General features: G+C 43.7%; 1 protein-coding gene and 1 long non-coding RNA gene across 3 annotated transcripts in view; one reads left to right on the forward strand and one right to left on the reverse strand.

Annotated features, from left to right (window-relative positions):
* Positions 1-2,121: 2,121 nt before the first annotated feature.
* The window catches only part of cntn2 (contactin 2), a 27,308-nt gene continuing 14,119 nt past the window's right edge, over positions 2,122-15,310 (forward strand). Inside the window, exons 1-8 of the mRNA XM_061041776.1 lie at positions 2,122-2,262; positions 11,657-11,748; positions 12,059-12,200; positions 12,496-12,671; positions 12,758-12,853; positions 13,639-13,851; positions 14,932-15,034; positions 15,111-15,292. Coding sequence (XP_060897759.1) covers positions 11,685-11,748; positions 12,059-12,200; positions 12,496-12,671; positions 12,758-12,853; positions 13,639-13,851; positions 14,932-15,034; positions 15,111-15,292 — 976 coding nt within the window. The 5' untranslated portion in view covers positions 2,122-2,262; positions 11,657-11,684. The remainder of the gene's footprint in view (positions 2,263-11,656; positions 11,749-12,058; positions 12,201-12,495; positions 12,672-12,757; positions 12,854-13,638; positions 13,852-14,931; positions 15,035-15,110; positions 15,293-15,310) is intronic.
* On the reverse strand, positions 5,578-7,120 carry LOC132977306 (uncharacterized). 2 transcript variants are annotated; one of them, XR_009673800.1, is made up of 3 exons: positions 6,602-7,120; positions 5,869-5,987; positions 5,578-5,645 (listed from the first exon to the last, which is right to left on the reverse strand). It is a non-coding gene; the product is annotated as an uncharacterized LOC132977306 (long non-coding RNA). The 2 variants fall into 2 exon arrangements; XR_009673801.1 differs by lacking the exon at positions 6,602-7,120 and adding an exon at positions 6,161-6,232 and having other exon boundaries at positions 5,869-6,006.

Below are 15,310 nucleotides of genomic sequence, written 5' to 3' on the forward strand. Positions count from 1 at the left end.
ATGATCTGTAGGCACATGTCTGTGTATTACTATGGAGAATTAAGGCCACATGACAAATTACATCTGTGATTTCAAGATTAAAGTCATTATTTTTCAAAATGTACATTTAAGAGAATCAAGGTTTGAAAAGAAAGTCGTAATATTTCAAGATTAAAGTCGTAACATTATGAAAATAAAGCTGTTCATTTAGAAGGATAAGGTGTTGAGAGAAGATAATGGATATGACGAGAATAAAGTCTTAAAACTAGAAGAGTAATGTCTTAAAGATATTATTGTAAATAAGAAGATATTTAAGTCTTCTGTTAACGAGATTAAATTCCTAAATTAACTAGAATATTCTGTAAATTAATGGGACTGAAGTTGTAGTTTTACAAGATAAAAGTCGCAAAGTCTACGATATTTAGTCCGTAAGTTTACGTGAATAAAGTCTTATCTCCTTCTGACAGATGAGCTAAAATGATGAATATCTTGACCATCATGTGTCCTCAGTTTAAAGGAAACATTAGAGTCTTTAGAACTATTATGATTATTGATTATGATTGAGAAATGTTTTGTGGATTTTTTTACATGCTAATAAAGTCTAGATAGATAGATAGCCTACTTTATTGATCCCGAGGGAAATTCAAAAAGTTTGTTTCAATTCAAAGAAACAATTCTGACTCATTCAAGTCTTCAGCACCTTTATCTGAATATAGTGGTGAGGACAGACAGTGCTTTAATGGTTTGTATCTTTGTTAGCTTGTTATCTTTTTTTCTGCCTTTTTGTTAGATTTTTTTTCTCATTAGCTGCCTAGCAAAACACCGTAATATAGCTTAGCATGTTTTAAACAAATAAGCGGCTAAGCTGTCTGATAAATCTCTGTTGACTAACTGTTAATATTACCTTCCTTTTTTACATTGTGATCAACTACGTCGAAGATAAACATTTAAACATGAAATCAAGAAACATTTGAAAATGCTAACACTAGCTGGACGTCCTGATGTTATATTCAATTTCGCTACCCATCGAGATGTGCTACAGAACGGCTCTGTGATCGGGGTTTTCCTCTTTAAAGATACGTTTCCCCTTAAATCTTAAAATACAGATTACACAAACCTGCCTCCCATACTCTGATAATTTACTAAGTAGCTGTTTAATAATATAAATGTCACAATTCACTTAGCAGACACTTTTATCCAAAGCAATGTACATCAGAGAGTAAGTACAATACTATTAATCCATTCATACACCGCCACTGAAGCAGCAGGAGCAATGCAGGGTTAAGTGTCTTGCCCAAGGACATATCAGACATGTTGCTCAGCTGGGGATTGTATATTAGCTACTGGGCATCGTTTGATAACCTACACTGAACTGACCATTACAGGGGTGTCCAAAGTGCGGCCCGAGGGCCATTTGTGGCCCATGAGGGGATTTTTTGCGGCCCGTGACTTCAAATGAAGAATCAGAAGATTTTGGCCCGAGGCCTCGATTAAGATTGGCACATTATCTTCTTTTTCTTTTTCATGTTAACAGGGGCTGAACAAAAATTCCTAAAATAGAAAATGTTCAGTAACATGTATGTTGTTTTTTTTTTTTAAATCTACAGCTTTTACTATTTTCCACATTTTTTTTGTAAACTATGAAAAAAAACGCATGTAAAGTTTTTGCAAACAAGCGGACTGTTGTTTAAACCATTTAATGACCTGAGCTAAATGTAGAAAGCTTTTCCAAAAAAAAAAAAATGAACCACGTTACAGGCTCTGAGAAAAAACATAAAAATAAAGTAGAACGAAGAAATCAAAATATTTGATTTCCTTTTATTAAAGGGTTTCTTTAGCGAGCCTTTTGATTCTGATCTACAAATTCTTCCTATTTTTTTCAACTATATTTTAAAAAACAAAACCTGTGGGAAAAAAAACGGTTTGGACACCACTGGACTATTACTTCAGTAACGGTTACCGGAAGTGATTCGGCAGAATTTTCGCGGGCTTTGACGCTGCTGAATCAGAGCAGAAGGTGTTTGAAAGAAGGAGGAGATGATGCTGAGGAGGAGGAGATGAGGAAAAGAGACCCCTCATAGAGGATGTGGCCCGTCCTTGAATCAGACTAACTGAACATTTTAAAGCATAGAGGAGGAGGAGGAAGAGGAGGACATCCACAGAAGGAGAGGAGGAGCATCAAATCTGCGAGGATCCAGGATTCTGCTTTCACCGAGGTACCGAGCGGAATCACCCCGCCTCCTGCTGCATCAACCGAGCTGCTGCCCGGCCCTCATCAACCAGGTAAACACACCAACACCTCCCACCAAACCGCTGTTATATCTTTAAAATCAAATCCACATTTTAACATCATACCAACATGAACATGTGTGTGTGTTTTTTGGATGTGTTTTGAGCCGGTTCGGCTGGTTGGATGGGGGTGTCCCGGTTGGGTTTGACGCAGCAGTGAACCTCACAGAGAACCAGCCTTACTAAACGTGTGTTTTATCTGCCGTGCATTGTTGTCAACGTTACGCCAAACTTCACGTTAAACCGGCTGTTTTTAAACTCGCCGTGATCTCCTCGGGTCATGACGTCGTACCTCCGGTGCAGCCTGTCGTCACGTCTGCACCAATAACGAGCATTTAACGGAGTTATGGTCGTAACTGTGTGTGTGTTTACGGGCTTTAAATTGAGCAGAAAGTGAATGAGGTTTGGTGGAAGGTGCTGCTCTCTTAATGCGGCTGTAAATTAAATGTTTGTGTCAAATACTGTCATGTTAGGTGATTATTGTAATGATAATAATACTTTATTTGTAAAGTACTTTTCAATACAGTTGGCAGAGTGCTTCACAGTGAAGAAAACAGTCTGATAGATTTAGATATAAGAAATAATAGTACAATAAAAATAAATAAAATGAGGGTCTGATTCTGCAGGTCTGATCTCCTCTGACAGACTGTTTATAAGTCTGGGGTCTCTGACAGTAAAGTCCTGACCCCCTTTAGTCATAAACAGAGCTCTGTCAGAGGATCTCAGACTGAGTCCTGGTTCAGGAGGGGTTACAAGCTCAGAAATGAAAGGTAGGGGGCCAGTCCATGTTGTGTCTTAAAAGTGATTAAAAGAATCTTAAAATCAGCAGTCAGTCAGTGATGGGACGCTGAAATCAGGGTGATGTGAGCACGTTTATTGGTTTGTGTTTAAAGTCCAGCCGCTGAATTTTGGAGTATTTGAAGGCGTTGGATGAACTGACTGAGACGGGAGGCGTCCAAAGAGGAGGACCCCACGTCCAGAACATTCAAAAATATTTAATTAAAACAAAAAGGCAAAAACAGGGCTGACGTCTTTAAAGTCCAAAAATCCACAAGAAGAGAAAAACAAATCTCTGGGAGCCAAACGGGAGAAACGGATGAACATGGGTTCATTCTGTCACAGGTCCCGCATGCCATGCCCCCTCCCCGCCTTGTTACCCGCTCTTCACTGTGATCACTTTCTCCTTTTATACCATACAGCTCTGCTTACATGGTACTTCCTGTTGTATCTCTGACCCTCTCTGCTCTCTTTATATATTTAGTTCCTGTTCTTTTGTTCTGGGTTAGGGTTGGGTTAGGGTCCATCACTCTCTCATCACTCCCCCCCCCCCCCCCCCCCCCCCCCCCCCCATATATTAACCCACTGCATCCTGTTTACATCTGTCAGTGTGATCACTGTCCTCTTCTACCTTCTGTTTTATTTAAGTTTAAGGTTTGTTTTTGTCCACCTTGCACGTTGTTGCTCCTTATTAGGGCCCGAGCAACGGCCTCGTTGCGAGGAACCTATTGTATCCCTAAGGTTATTATTATCGTTTCTGCCAAAAGAATCGCATTTTTTCAATGTGCGTGAAAACTCTGCAAAATTTGCACGGCCATCAGATCTGGCGAAACATTTTGTATTTTCATGGAAAAACATTGAAAAATTATTTTTGTCTTCATGCTGCTCTCTCTGTGTGTGTGTGTGTGTGTGTGTGTGTGTGTCTGTGTCTGTGTGTGTGTGTGTGTGTGTGTGTGTGTGTGTGTGTGTGTGTCTGTGTGTGTGTGTGTGTGTGTGTGTGTGTGTGTCTTTGTCTGTGTCTGTGCTGTGTGTGTGTCTGTGTGTCTGTGTGTGTGTGTGTGTGTGTGTGTGTGTGTGTGTGTGTGTGTGTGTGTCTGTGTGTGTGTGTGTGTGTGTGTGTGTGTGTGTGTCTTTGTCTGTGTCTGTGCTGTGTGTGTGTCTGTGTGTCTTTGTCTGTGTCTGTGTGTGTGTGTGTCTGTGTGTCTGTGTGTGTGTGTGTGTGTGTGTGTGTGTGTGTGTGTCTGTGTGTGTGTGTGTGTGTGTGTGTGTCTTTGTCTGTGTCTGTGCTGTGTGTGTGTGTGTGTGTGTGTGTGTCTTTGTCTGTGTGTGTGTGTGTGTGTGTGTGTGTGTGTGTGTCTTTGTCTGTGTCTGTGTGTGTGTCTGTGTGTCTGTGTGTGTGTGTGTCTTTGTCTGTGTCTGTGTGTGTGTGTGTGTGTGTGTGTGTGTGTGTGTTTGTGTTTGTGTTTGGTTTCTTCTTCGTTGGTTGATGTGGTTGTTGGTAGTCTTATGGAGGTCTTGTATGGAGGGATGGAGACCCCATGCTGGGAGTCATACTTCTTATTGGTTCATTTCTTGATGTATGATTTGACTCGTCTCTGTAACTTTAAAGGTCCCATGTTATGCTTTTTCTGGTTTTATATGCTCTTTAGTGTGTTTTCCAAGTGTCCTGTGCATGTTTAGGCACATCTATGTGCAAAAATTCAAAGTCCGCGGAAACGCGGCTTCTCCTACGTCCTCCTGTTAGCTGTAGCATTAGCTGCATGTAACGCTCGGTTCTAGCCCCCCTCGATAAAAAATTGCCATTGTGACGTCTTGTCAGTGTGATGTCACTGATCTAAGTCCATTGGCTCGTTGTGGCAAGCCCGTTAACTTCTGTGGCACGCCCACGATATGCCGTAGCCTGCGGTAACACAGTAGTGCTAAGGTGCTAATGCACGTTAGCTTGTTCACAACCACAACATGTAAGTACGCTTCATTTATTGTCTTTTTTAGTTGTTTGAAAACAACTTTTGAGCTGCTACGGATACATTGGTTCTGTGGAGGCTGACTGTAGCTGAACTGTAAGCCTCGGCTAACATGGTTCGAGACGGTCTAATGAATGAAAAATCTGCTTTGTTGCAGCCTCTGAGCTTTATAAGAATCTGCAAACTTACCGGCTAACACAGCTGTTGTTATCCTCTTTCTACTCTCTTATCCACCTCTCCGTAAAACTGCTTTTTTACGCGGTGATTTTTTATGGATGTAGTAAGCCAGAAGTATGCTAAAGTATTGATAATTGATCTAAACAGCTCGGCCAGTGTTCAGGTGGTGTTGTTTAATCATAGCACTGACTGCAAACGAACGGATTAACCCATATACCTACCTCCAAAGGGGTCATCAGTCCACACACAGTTGGCTTGGGGTACACTAAGGGACAAGCAAAGGTACGCACACACACCTAAAAAAATTTCCAACTGCTGAAATCTGAGCGACAATATCAGAAAACTGTGATTTCATTACATGATTGCTGATTTTAGCTTTTTGTATTGTAGCTTGCATAGTTATGGTATCTCCAGCACCGGCTCACAAAGCTGCGATGAGCTGCCAAGTGTCTGCACAGCCTGTATGGAGACAATATAGTTGGATGTAAAAATGTTACTTCTCATTGTATATTTACACGTATAGTTCTATACATTTAAATGTTTTTTTAACCTAAACTGAGAATAAAGAACTTTCAACAAATGATTTTCTCACTAGTTTACTTTTATTCCTCTGAAATAGTGAAACTGTTTGATTAGAATGTATTTGATTGAAGATGTAAATCATTATTTATAATGAACATACTCTTCTGCAGTTCTCCGTGATGTTCTCCTCTGAAGATGTTGTGGATGTTTTGAAGTGTATATGAGTTTAAACAGTCCTGGATGTTTTTGATACAAGAAACAGGCAGCGGATTCATTCTCCTGATGAAAGAAGAAGATACTGATTAAAATGAAATAATGTTCAATAAGAAGGAAAATAATGACAGAGGAGGAAACATTATTGCACGAGATATTGATCCAACAAACATGTGATTATCACCTGGGTTTTTGTAGTAAAAGTAACTATAGCAGTCTGTGATGTCATTAATACTTACAATTGCTCATTGAATTTTTAATCACATCAAGGAGGTGATATACAATGCAGAACAAGCTGAGTCGCTGCAATAAACAACGTACAGTACTAATGTAAATACAATAAAAATGTATTTACAGAACACATTTGTGGCCAATAATCATATTGTAATCAAGCCAAACTTTGTGAAGCCACGAGTAAGATATTGATTAGGTAAATATGTTGGTAGCTCCAGTCAGTGAAATTGGAAGAGGCTAACGTATTTTTCAACACAACAATATGTTACGATGCAAACGTAACATAGGCTACGTTGCTATATCCCAGTTATAGTATTCTGCAGCACACGTTTTCTGCTTCGGTAGGCAGTTAGCTGCAGTTTCCACACATACACCACAACAATGAAGCTACCCGATGAGCATAAATTAGACACATATTACATCTGAAAAGGCTTCAAAATAAATACCTGCAACACTGAAACGTTGTGCTAATGCTCACGATTGTGGTGGTTGTTCCTCCTCTCCGTTGTCAGATTGGTAAAGTTGACCGCCGCCATTTTTGCTTGTTTACCGTTTTTTTTTTTTCTGCTCTCGCTGTGTTCCCAATATGGTAAAAGGGGCGTGACATTTCCTAGAACTGTGCCGAGCGACTGACCAATTGCGACAGAGCCGACAGGCCAACCAATCAGATCAGACTTGGCCCACGTGGGAACTTGCAGTGTGAGCACAACAGAGCTTTACAAACAGTGTCAGAGCGGAGAGGGTGCAAGGAGGAGCAGTACATGAAAACAGATACATTTTTCGGACATCAGCGATCGTGAATGTACTTTAGTAGGCACATAAATTAAATATATGAACCCATAAAAGGGCATAATATGACCCCTTTAACAGGTCCACTGACAGACTGCAAAACGGCTTAATAAACGGAAGAAGAGACTTAGGTACAAGACTGTCGGCCTCTTCATCCGGAGTCAAGGAACTACATATCCCACAATCCATTGAGCATGATCCCTCATCTTCTTAAACGTAAATTTAGTTGTTATCGTGTTTATACTGTTAATACAAGCGTTGTAGTTTGTGTTTTTGTTCAACTTTTACTCTTAATTCACTTATTTGTCCCCGGGGGTGGCTAACTAACTAGCTAGCCTGCTATCCAAACTTATCTGTTCACATACAGCGCTGAGGGGCGGGAAACATTGCCATGGTAACAGCAAGCTCAACCAATCAGAGACGTGGCTGTGACACTGATGGGGGGTAGAATCCCTCCACGTGGTTTATCTTCAAACTGTAAACCAGCGTTTTGTTTGTGTGGAGGAGTTCAACAGAGGGAGAAAAGATGTTAGAGTGTAAGCCCCTCCCCTCTACCTCATTCCCACCTTGTCCATCAGTGTGTCCTCATGAAGGCAGCAATCGATGGTGGAATCGAACTCATCAGACTCCATCTGTGCTCCATCACAGGAACAGTGAGGCCGTTCTCTCTGTGTGTCAGTGTGCAGCTCTTTGTTCTCTAATAAGTGACAGGGCAGAGGTCTCTCTCTGATATTTAACACTGATATGAGCTCCAGCAGCACCCTGAGGTGACTGCTGACCCGCTGTGCCTCTGCAGACCGTCAGAGACATGTGATGAGGCTGACAGGACAGAGGAGTCTTTGATCTGATCTGATAACAGAGAGAGAGAAGCTGCACACTTCTGAAACTCCTAATGACTGTCAGATTCTCACATTCATCATTCATGTGTCAGACAAAAGGTCAGAGGTCAGCATGACTCACACTGGGCAGAACAAGTGCAGCTAATTCTGCCTTCAGATGTGAACATTACGAGTACATGCTAAATTATAACACGATCCATCGGACTCCTGCAGTCCTGAATCAGACATGTTTCTGCTTCCTGTGTGACGCCATGTTTCAGGTGTCTTCATACTCAGGTTGTTCCACGCCTACACCATAATATTTCCGTTATTTTAATAGTAGGTTGTTTCTACAAGGACAGAAGCTTTAAAAGACTTTAGATCTTCAGTCACATTTTGAACTCAATACATGGAGCTCATTCTAATTTGCACAAAAAAGTTGACAATGTTAGTAATGTAAACGTTGCAAACACATTTGTGTAGTATAGACAGGGTGCAGGAGTTAGTCTGCAATGTAAAAAAAAAACAGTGATGTACCCAATGTTGGGCGTCTAGGAATGACCAAGCTTCAACCTCCGGTGTTGAAAAATGAAGCTGATGCTGAAGTGTCAGATCCTGCAGTTTGTCGAGTGTCCACTAGAGGCCAGCTGCAGAAGCAGGAAGTCACTTGTAGTTCTTTCACACCTGCAAAAGACTCCTGAAGTTTTCATGCTGAGCGTCATGTGTGAACACAAACAGCTGAATGTTTCTTCTCCAGCGTCCTCCTATTTATTCTGCAGAAAGTCAGAGTGACACACAGACAGGACAGGTGAGCACAGATACACACACCTGTGAGCGTCTTGGTCTCCTGCTCACACTGATAACACTGCAGTTCAAGGTGCTGTACGTCTGCTGAGGCGCTCTCTAACAGACTGAGAGAGGATGATATGAGAGACAAGCTCAACACTTTCTACAGATCCTTCACATATCTCTCTCTCTCTCTCTCCTCTCTCTCTCTCTCTCTCTCTCTCCTCCTCTCTCTCCTCCTCTCTCTCTCTCTCTCTCTCTCTCCTCCTCTCTCTCTTTCTCTCTCTCTTTCTCTCTCTCTCTTTCCGTCTTCACTCTGACAGTCAGATCATCGCCGTTTGCTCCTCTATGGGGACTCTGTGGGCGCCGGTGTCTGACTCTGAGGTCACAGTGTCTGGGTCAGAGTCTCAGGAGAGCGCTGTGACTCCAGATGGACGGTGTAGTGTAGTGTAGTGTAGTGTAGTGTGTTCTTGTGTCTGCTGACTGACACAGATAAGAGCAGGATCATCAGGTCCACTACCAGTGTCTCTTCTGCTGCAGAACGCCTCTAACCAGCGTGAATTGGTGCTGACATGGCGCTCGCTCTCTTTAGGTTAAAGTTCTGATGAGTGCAGATGTTTAGTTTTTTTTATGCTTCAGTACTCATCCAAACCGTCAATCATGAAGATAACACATCGTTTAACACGTGTTTGTATGGGCTACTCGTTTACACCATAATGACGTTTGGCTGCCTGAAAAAGCTAAGTTTTAAAAAGGGATACTTTCTGCACATGCTCAATACACTTCCAGTCGATAGGCATGAGCGAGAAGCGACCCCACGTCATCGTCTATCCACACATTTTACGAGTTTACTGCAAGTGTGAAAGCACAGAGAGGAGCTATTGTTCTGTGATGATCACACACACACACACTCTCTCACACACACACACACACACACACACACACACACACACACACACACAGATTAGTTTCATCTTCTAACAATCAGCAGACAATGACTTCATGCTCACTGACTTCATCTGAAACACACAAGCACTGCTGTGTGTGTGTGTGAGTTTGTGTGTGTGTGTGTGCGTGTGTGTGTGTGTGTGTGTGTGTGTGTGTGTGTGTGTGTGTGTGTGTGTGTGTGTGTGTGTGTGTGCACTGAGAGGATACAGAGTATCTAAATTTGGCGGGTTTTAAGCCTCCTGACAAACCGTTACACCGCGCCCGTCTGTCAGTCAGGTCAGCTACACGCCTCATTGTGAATAACTCTTATCCTTCATTAAATCAAAACTGATGAGTCATCAAAACATTCACCCCCCGTACAGTGTGTGCTGATCGAGACATGAGCTAATCAGACCTATTTGGTTTTTTGAACCAGGCTGTAAACATGTTAATCTCTGCTGTAAAAACAGGCTTTTTAGAATGGGTGTGTATGTGACTTCCTGTGCTTCTGCAGCCAGCCTCTAGTGGACTGCAGGATTTTACACTTCACTTGGCCACTAGAAGAAACAAATACAGAGCTTAATAAAGTTACAGCAGAGTCACAGATGGATGCTGTGAAGATAAAAATATTAAAAGAGAAATAAAAAGCTGAAATAGAAACTGTCTCAAGAAGACTCCAGATCATTGAGAACTTTAACATTAGGAGATTTAAACGTCCTCAGCGTGCAGTCAGACGGCTGATCTGTTAAAGAATCCCTCCACACTTTAAAGGTCAAACTTTCCCTCTGCTTCTGAAAAAGTCACTTCAGCTGAGACAGAAGTTTAGTCCACAGAGAGGGTGTACAGGAGTCCTGTTTATGCCTCTCTCGGGGTTTCTAGCAGTTTTCTCGCTGACTGCGGTCTGCGTTCTTCTTCTTCTCTGGATCGGATTGTGTCACAGCATCAATTATGAGACAGAGCGTTAGATTTCAGCTAACAGCGTGCAGATTCAGCACAATGAATTGAAACAATGAAATGTCTGGACCCCTGAAAGGCAGAGTGAACGGACTCTCTATCATGGGATTATTATTATGGGCCCCTCGTGTAGCGAGGCCCCTGGAGCCCCCCCCTCCCAAGCCTTGCTCCCAGGTGTTCAAACCCTGATGCTTGGTCATCTCTCTTCCTTTATAACTTGACTGCTAACAACACCTCTGTGGTAAAGGTAGGTACATTTTGGTTTCATGTTTTTGGTTGATCCATTACCGCCTCTCTTTCATAGGTTCAAGTCGTTTGTCAAAGCGTCTCACTGGGAGGCTCGTCAGCCACCATACATCAAACCATGTCCTCTCCTGTTTCCATACCCTCTGATCATTTCTTGTTTTTAATCACAAACGATGCAGTCTAACTCCAGCACGCTGTCTGAACTGTATACATGTATGTATGAACAATACATCTGCAGCTTCCCTGTACCAAACATAGACGTTAAGGTGAAGCTGTGCAGAGACTCTCTGAGAGATCCAGCCTGATTCAGGAGGAGGGAGCAGACAGGTCCACAGGAGATCTGACCTTTATCTGAACTCCTTTCCTTTAAAACAAAGTCCTCTGAGTTTGTCCGTCTCACATCCTGACAGTCTCATTCCTCTCACATCTTTAATATTTCATGTTTGTGTCTGACTTTCTGAAACATGCTGCGTCTGACGGGGCCACCGGGTTAAACATTTTCAAATATGCAACTCCCTCTTCAGAACGAATGAAAGATTCATGGGATATCTCACAGTCTGTATTTTAAAGAAGACTGTCTTTGTTTGATCACGTCTGCAGGAGCGCTGTGAGCTTCTCAAAGAGAGGACATATCAAATACATATTTATAAAAGGTTAGACAGAAGCATGGACGCACTGACTCGTTAACTTCATGATGTAGAGTCATAAAATCTGTGCTTTGCTACACCGTGCAGTGGTTAGCTCTCACAGCGAGGAGGTTCCTGGTTTGAATCCCCGTCTGACAGGAGTCTCTCTGTGAGGAGGGAAAGCCCCCTTTGAGTTCCTCACAGAGCTGTGGGACTTTTGTCGTGGATTTTTCTGTTTGATGAATAAAAGGTCTCGAGTCAAGCTGTTTGTCTTTGTGTATTTTTATTGCAGAAAATAGATGATCTTTGAGGAATCACTTCTCCTGAACTGAATCGTTTCTTTTCTCCTGAACAGACTGAGAGGGAACGCCTCCTGAGATCACATGATTATGGAGAACTTCCTGTTTCTGCTGCTGCTCAGCTCAGTGCTGCTGCAGGACGCTGAGGGTGAGACACACACACACACACACACACACACACACACACACACACACACATATCAAACATTGAACAACCTTTTATCAGATCTGAAGAGTTAACATTACACTTTCTACTCTCTCCAGGATCAGCGTGTCCTGTTGATCTTTGTCTTATTTTATAAAGAAAGTGTAAACCGTCCACCTGATCCACGTCCAGACTTTTAAAGCTTCAGATGAGACTCTGCACTTCATACTGTGTCCACAGGAGGGCGCCAGAATCCACACAAACTGTCCAGTCCTCATGTTCATATGAAATGTTTGATCGTATTCTTTTCCAGGAGGAGATGTGTGTGTCTCGGGTCACGACAGCGGGCCAGTCTTCGAGAAACAGCCCAGCAGCTTAATTTACCCAGAAGGCCTCACTGAGGGAAAGGTGACCCTCAGCTGCCAGGCCAGAGCCAACCCTGCTGCCTCCTACAGGTCAGACACACATTTACTATTTGTTTGAGTCAAGACCAGGACCAAGGCAGGGTGAGACTAAACAAGACCAGGACCAAGGCAGGGTGAGACTAAACAAGATCAGGACCAAGGCAGGGTGAGACTAAACTAGACCAGGACCAAGGCAGGGTGAGACCCAGTCAAGACCGACCATGCAGACCCACACCGGTCTTGAGTACTACACCACTGGTTTGTACCCCGTGTGGATGTTGAGCCTCTTCCTGTTTTGCCCTTTCTGCTGCCTGCTCATCAGTGTGCCCTGCTCCTTGTCTTGCAGGTGGCTGGTGAACGGCACAGACGTCCCGTTGGGGATGGATGTGCGTTACACTCTGGTGGCGGGCAGTCTAGTGATCAGCAGCCCCGAGGGGGTCAAAGACACCGGCTCCTATCAGTGTCTCGCCATCAACCGCTGTGGCACCATCATCAGCCGCGCCGCCGTGCTCAAGTTCGGCTGTGAGTCAGAGAGATGTAGATCACTGATGACATCACAGAAGGTTATTTTTGAATTCACCTGTTGACCTCCTGTGCTCTCCCTGCAGTCCTGGACGATTTCTCCTCCGACAGCAGGAGTCCTCAGACGGGGTACGAAGGCGTGGGAACTTTTCTGGCCTGTCAGCCCCCTCCTCATTACCCAGGTACCCTCTCTCCTTAACCACACCTCCACTTACCTGACAGCCTACTTACACCTGGTCACCTCACCACACCCCGTTTGTCTCAGATCCTTCGACCCACCCTCCCTTCCCTCCTTCTCATCCATCCATCCTCCTTCCTCATCCCTTCCCTCCTTCCTTATCCCTTCCCTCCTTCTCATCCATTCACCCTCCTTCCTCATCCCTTCCCTCCTTCCTTATCCCGTCCCTCCTTCCTCATCCCTTCCCACCTTCCTCATCCCTTCCCTTCCCCTGCCAGTCTGCAGCTTTCAGGTCAAAGGTCAGGTCAGAGATTTCAGAATCGGGGTTTATTGCCAAGTACATTTACACATACAAGGAATTTGACTTGGTGTTTTGGTGCTAAACATTTAACCATGAAATAGAGCAAAACTAGCAACAATAAAATAATAAATAATACAGTATAAGAAGCTATTACAATATATAAAATAGAATTTAAAAATGTAAAATATAAAAAATACAAAATGTACAAAAGGTGCAATGTAGGAGCTGTGCAGTTTGGTTACAAAAGTACTGCAGCTTTAAGACCTTCAGCTGCCTCAGGAGGCGGAGTTAGAGAGCACCGTCTAAACGCACCAAAAAAACAAAAAACGTTTCAAACGTTTCAGTGCAAACTTTTTAAATTCTTTAAACCCAGATCTGATCTGATGTTGAGGATCTGAACACTAACAGGTATACAGGTGATATTTATACAGTTTAACATCCTGGTCTCTGTTCCCGTTGATCCTGACATCATCTTCTTCCTCCTCCAGCTCTGTCGTACCGCTGGTTCCTCAACGAGTTCCCGAGCTTCCTGAAGAAGTTCGACGGCCGTTTCTTTGTGTCTCAGGTGACGGGGAACCTTTACCTGGCAAGGGCGGAGCCCAACGACACGGGGAACTACTTCTGCTTCACCACGGTCAACCTGGAGATCAGCAGCAAGAGCACGTTCAGCCGCGCCAACCAGCTGACCGTGCTGCCCGACGGTACACACACATCCACTGCTCGTTACTGACGTGGTTAAATAACACGCCTCAAAAGTTCACCTGGTTAAATAACACACCTCACCTGGTTAAATAACACGCCACACCTGGTTAAATAACACACCTCACCTGGTTAAATAACACACCTCACCTGGTTAAATAACACGCCACACCTGGTTAAATAACACACCACACCTGGTTAAATAACACACCTCACAAGTTCACCTGGTTAAATAACACACCTCACCTGGTTAAATAACACACCACACCTGGTTAAATAACACACCTCACCTGGTTAAATAACACGCCACACCTGGTTAAATAACACACCTCACAAGTTCACCTGGTTAAATAACACACCTCACAAGTTCACCTGGTTAAATAACACACCTCACAAGTTCACCTGGTTAAATAACACACCTCACCTGGTTAAATAACACACCTCACCTGGTTAAATAACACGCCACACCTGGTTAAATAACACACCTCACAAGTTCATCTGGTTAAATAACACACCTCACAAGTTCACCTGGTTAAATAACACACCTCACCTGGTTAAATAACACACCTCACCTGGTTAAATAACACGCCACACCTGATTAAATAACACACCTCACAAGTTTACCTCACTGGTCACCGTGACGTTCAGTTTGATCAACTGATCCGGGTCCCTGATGTGAAACCATCTTAAGGCGTGCGAGTATGCGCCATAGATTTCAAACAGTTTAGTGTTTGGAATCGATTCACGAGGGCTGTTCGTGAAATCGTGATTAATCGCTGAAGTTCAACAGGTCATGGCGCCTGCCAGAAATAAAACGTGTTCATCAGGTCATTAACGGAGCTTAAGTTGGCGCTCCAGTGACCACGAGCCACAGCCCGCTTCATTCACCCCGAGGTCAGACTACGACCTTTAAGTCGGAGGTCGGTCTGTCAGATGTGCCGTGACTGGACCGCCATGACGGAGCACATGGTCCTGAAAGATGCTTAATAATGTCGTGGTTAAAGTGACCGCTCTAAGGCGGGAGAATACCTCATCCAGAGTCAGCTCAGACGAGGAATCTGAATATTGATCTTTTCTTGCAGCCAGTCCCAGGAAGTCGGCGCCAAGCATCAAGGTGCGTTTCCCGGCAGAGACATACGGGCTGGCCGGCCACACCGCTCAGTTAGAGTGCTTCGCTTACGGAAAGTACGTTTCAAACTCTCAGTGCTCATTTCCTGCTTCCTGTCTGAAGATTTAATAACACAGTCTTCTGTTTGTTCAGCCCCGTCCCCAAGCTGCGCTGGAGGAAGGTGGACGGTTTGATGCCATCTAAAGCGGGCACCAGCGTGGAGGGTCCCACCCTCACCCTGCCCGATCTGACCTTCGATGAGGAGGGCGTGTACGAGTGTGAGGCGTACAACTCGGAGGGAAGTGACACGTACCAGGGACGCATCAACGTGCAAGGTACTGAAATAATACCAA

The sequence above is a fragment of the Labrus mixtus genome, chromosome 7, assembly GCF_963584025.1.
Source record: "Labrus mixtus chromosome 7, fLabMix1.1, whole genome shotgun sequence".
Lineage (NCBI taxonomy): Eukaryota > Metazoa > Chordata > Actinopteri > Labriformes > Labridae > Labrus > Labrus mixtus.